The sequence below is a fragment of the Humulus lupulus genome, chromosome 1, assembly GCF_963169125.1.
Source record: "Humulus lupulus chromosome 1, drHumLupu1.1, whole genome shotgun sequence".
Lineage (NCBI taxonomy): Eukaryota > Viridiplantae > Streptophyta > Magnoliopsida > Rosales > Cannabaceae > Humulus > Humulus lupulus.
Genome location: NC_084793.1, coordinates 110,140,160 through 110,143,553, shown reverse-complemented (window position 1 = coordinate 110,143,553; position 3,394 = coordinate 110,140,160). Strand labels below are relative to the sequence as shown.

The 3,394-nt window shown below is 34.4% G+C and overlaps 1 protein-coding gene across 1 annotated transcript; it reads right to left on the bottom strand.

Annotated features, from left to right (window-relative positions):
• Window positions 1-1,849: 1,849 nt before the first annotated feature.
• On the bottom strand, window positions 1,850-2,461 carry LOC133819598 (secreted RxLR effector protein 161-like). The gene has a single exon (XM_062252884.1). The coding sequence runs from the start codon at window positions 2,459-2,461 to the stop codon at window positions 1,850-1,852; it is 612 nt and encodes a 203-aa protein (XP_062108868.1).
• Between the last annotated feature and the right edge of the window lie 933 nt (window positions 2,462-3,394).

Here is a 3,394-nt window from a genome sequence, read left to right as displayed (position 1 = left end):
TAAAAACTTTTTCTCCAATTTACGATTCTTTTATTTGTGTTTCATTTTATATGTTGATTTTTTTTTTCATTTCTACACTAAAGTAGAACTTTTAAATTCATTTTTACACTCTATACCTCACTCTATACCTCAATCACTTTCTTTCCGTGTGTTTTCTCATGATCTCTCTTTCTAATTTCAACTATCTCTTCTCTCTGATTTCACAAGCTAATTCAGTCCCTCCATTTCTCGTTTCTTCCCCAAGGTTGAAACCCACAGAGAGCCCAAACCTTATTATCTCTGGCGACCACCACATGACCCCCCAACTCTTGAGAACTCCGTAATCCGCATTGCTCGACTCCTAAGAACTACCTCTAAGAACACCTCAAGGTTGTTGCTTCTCAATCGTTTTTCATCATAGCGCCCAAGCAATGAATTGTTGATTCTCACAACGATATGAAATTAATTGCAATTTATTTAGTTACATTTACATGGGTTTTTATTTGTTGATTTTACTACTACTTTTTGGATTGTATTGCCATTTAGTATTATGGGCCATCTATATGTGTTTAACTTCTTAATTTACCTGGATAAAATGGGTTCAAAATGCGTGATTAATCTTTAATTTTGGGGTTCTATGACCCATTTATCATAACTAATTGGTAGTTATTTTGAATTTAAGGATTTGATGTTTGACTGCAATGAATTTTGTATACTTTATAATTAATTGCAATTGATTTTTTTCCACAATTTTTTATTTATTTTCTACTATTTTTGTAAATGAAATCCAACTAATAAAGACATAATTGGTGGTGAAAAATTCGTATGAGTTCTATAAAGAAAGGAAATATGAGTCCGTCTTTGATTATTCTGTTGCCAAGATTATACAAGTTAGCTAACAATAGAACTTGTTGGGAAATCATTCTATTATGAGAGTTCACTTTCTAGTTGCATATTTATGATTTGTGAGGGTATAGACAAATTTCTCTTATTAATATTTGTCTATTAAAAATAAAGGAGTTAATTACAATTACTAATCGTAATAGCCTTCAGAAGATTTTTTTACTTATTAAATTTCAGCTTGATTATATGAACATGCTTCAATTTCTCTCAACTGTCACTTTTCAGTACATGATAGATCATGCTTTTAATTCAATATTGTAGGAAATAAAGATAGATTTCCTAGTTCAAGAATCTCAAATGAATCTCAATGAACCTGAGATGAAACTAAGAACACAAATCAGAAAAACTAATAATCAAACAGTTAGAAAACTAAAAACATAAAAGCATAAATTGACAAGTATATATACTGGTTCATAACCAGATCAATGTGATCTTGAACATAATCCAGTTTTAGGAACCACTATCTCTTCTTTATTCAATCAACGAAATGAGTACAAATCTTCTATCGAGCTTCTTGAAATAATCTTGGAGCTAACACTCTAAACACTCAATCCCATAGGTGTTTTCCTCTTAATCCCTAAGCAGGCACTTTCCCAACAGTTGTGCTTCTCAATATAGTTCCCTGAACCAAGATCTCACAACTTTTCTCAATACTCAATCTTGATTTCCATACTTGAGCTCTTTCTTCTCATCTAGTGTTTTTCTTGTTTCATTTGTTTTTCTCTTGTTCTAACAAGTGGAGTAAAGTTACCCTCTTATAGACCAATGACTAAATTAACAAAAGCCAATGGGGCTGGGATTTGGAGAAACTACTCCCACAAATTCCACCTACTTTCTTCAAATCACAACCTAAGTGTAGTAATAGAATTCCACTTGTAGAGATAGTGATCCTAGAGTTCCAACATTAGTTACCAAGGTTGAGAAAGTTTAATCAATACTTAAACTTGTTCACAAGTAGGACCTTAGTTCATATATCAGCTGGATTATCCTCACTACCAATCTTGTCCAATGATATCTCCACTTCTTCTGTCTTTTCTCTTATCCAAAACAACCGAATTTCAATGTGTTTGCTCTTTTCATGGTATACTAGATTTTTACAGAGGTGAATTGAAGATTGACTATCTGAGTATTTCTTAGCTTTACCTTTCATCTTCTTCAGCTCTTCCAGCATTTCTTGTAACCATATTGCCTCTTTGAATGCTTCGGTGGTGGCCATGAAATCAGCTTCAGTTGTTGATAGTGACAACACTGATTGTAGTTGGGACTTCAAGCATATGCAATCTCCATTTGTTGTGAATACATATGAAGTAGTCGATCTCCTTGTATCCTTAATGGCTGCAGAGTCTACATCTACAAAACCTTCAAGTGTAACTTTCTGTTCCACCTGCTTGTATCTCAGTCCCTTCTCAGTAGTTCCCTTTAGATATCTAAGCAGCCACTGGAGAGCATTCCAATGCTCTAATCCGGGGTTGGATATAAACCTGCTAAGAATGCTTAGAGCATGTGCTATGTCTGGTCTAGTGATGACCATAATGTACATTGAACACCCTAGTGCCATAGCATAAGGGACTTTTGTCATTTCCTCAGTCTCCTCGATTGTCTTTGGAATTTGATCTTTTGAAAGTAAAAACTGTCATCCTAGAGGTACAGAAACACTCTTCAAATCCTGCATATTGAATCTCTGAAGTACCCTCTGAATATAACTTGCTTGTTTAAGATTCAGAATCCCATCTTTTATGTTCCTTGTCACTTCTATCCCAAGTATCTTTTGGACTTGACCAAGCTCCTTCATGTCAAATTCATCTTTCAGCTTGTTTTTGATTCCTTTTATCATTGTCTTGTCCTTCCCCATAATGAGCATATCATCTACATATAGTAAGAGAAAAACTAATGTAGATTGCTCAAGATTTTTGTAGTATAGGCAATGATCAAACTTTGATCTAACAAATCCAATGTATTGAACACATGTGTCGAATCTCTTATTCCATTGTTGTGGTGACTGTTTGAGTACATACAATGACCTTCTAAGCTTGCACACCATCTCTTTATTGCTTGGTTCTATCTGAAAACCAGGTGGTTGATGCATATAAATGTCATCCTCTATAAAACCATTTGAGAAGGCAGTCTTGACATCAAGCTGCTCCACTTCTAAATTTTGTTGTGCTGCAAGTGACAAGATCAATCTTATAGTCTTATACTTTACCACAGATGAGAACACTTCATTGTAAACGATTCCTTCCACCTATGTAAACCTTTTTTCCACGAGCCTTGCTTTGAACCTCAAAGGCTCATCTTTTCTTAGACCTTCCTTCACCTTAAAAATCCATTTACACGAAATCAATTTTTGACCTTTTGGTTTTGCAACTAAATCTCATGTTCTATTTTTGCTCAATGTATCCATTTCTTCCTTCATTGCTTGACTCCATTCAACATTGTTCTTCTCTGAAAGAGCCTCTTAAACACTATTGGGTTCTAGTATGTCAGTTTGTTGCACGGCTGCAAGTGCATAAGC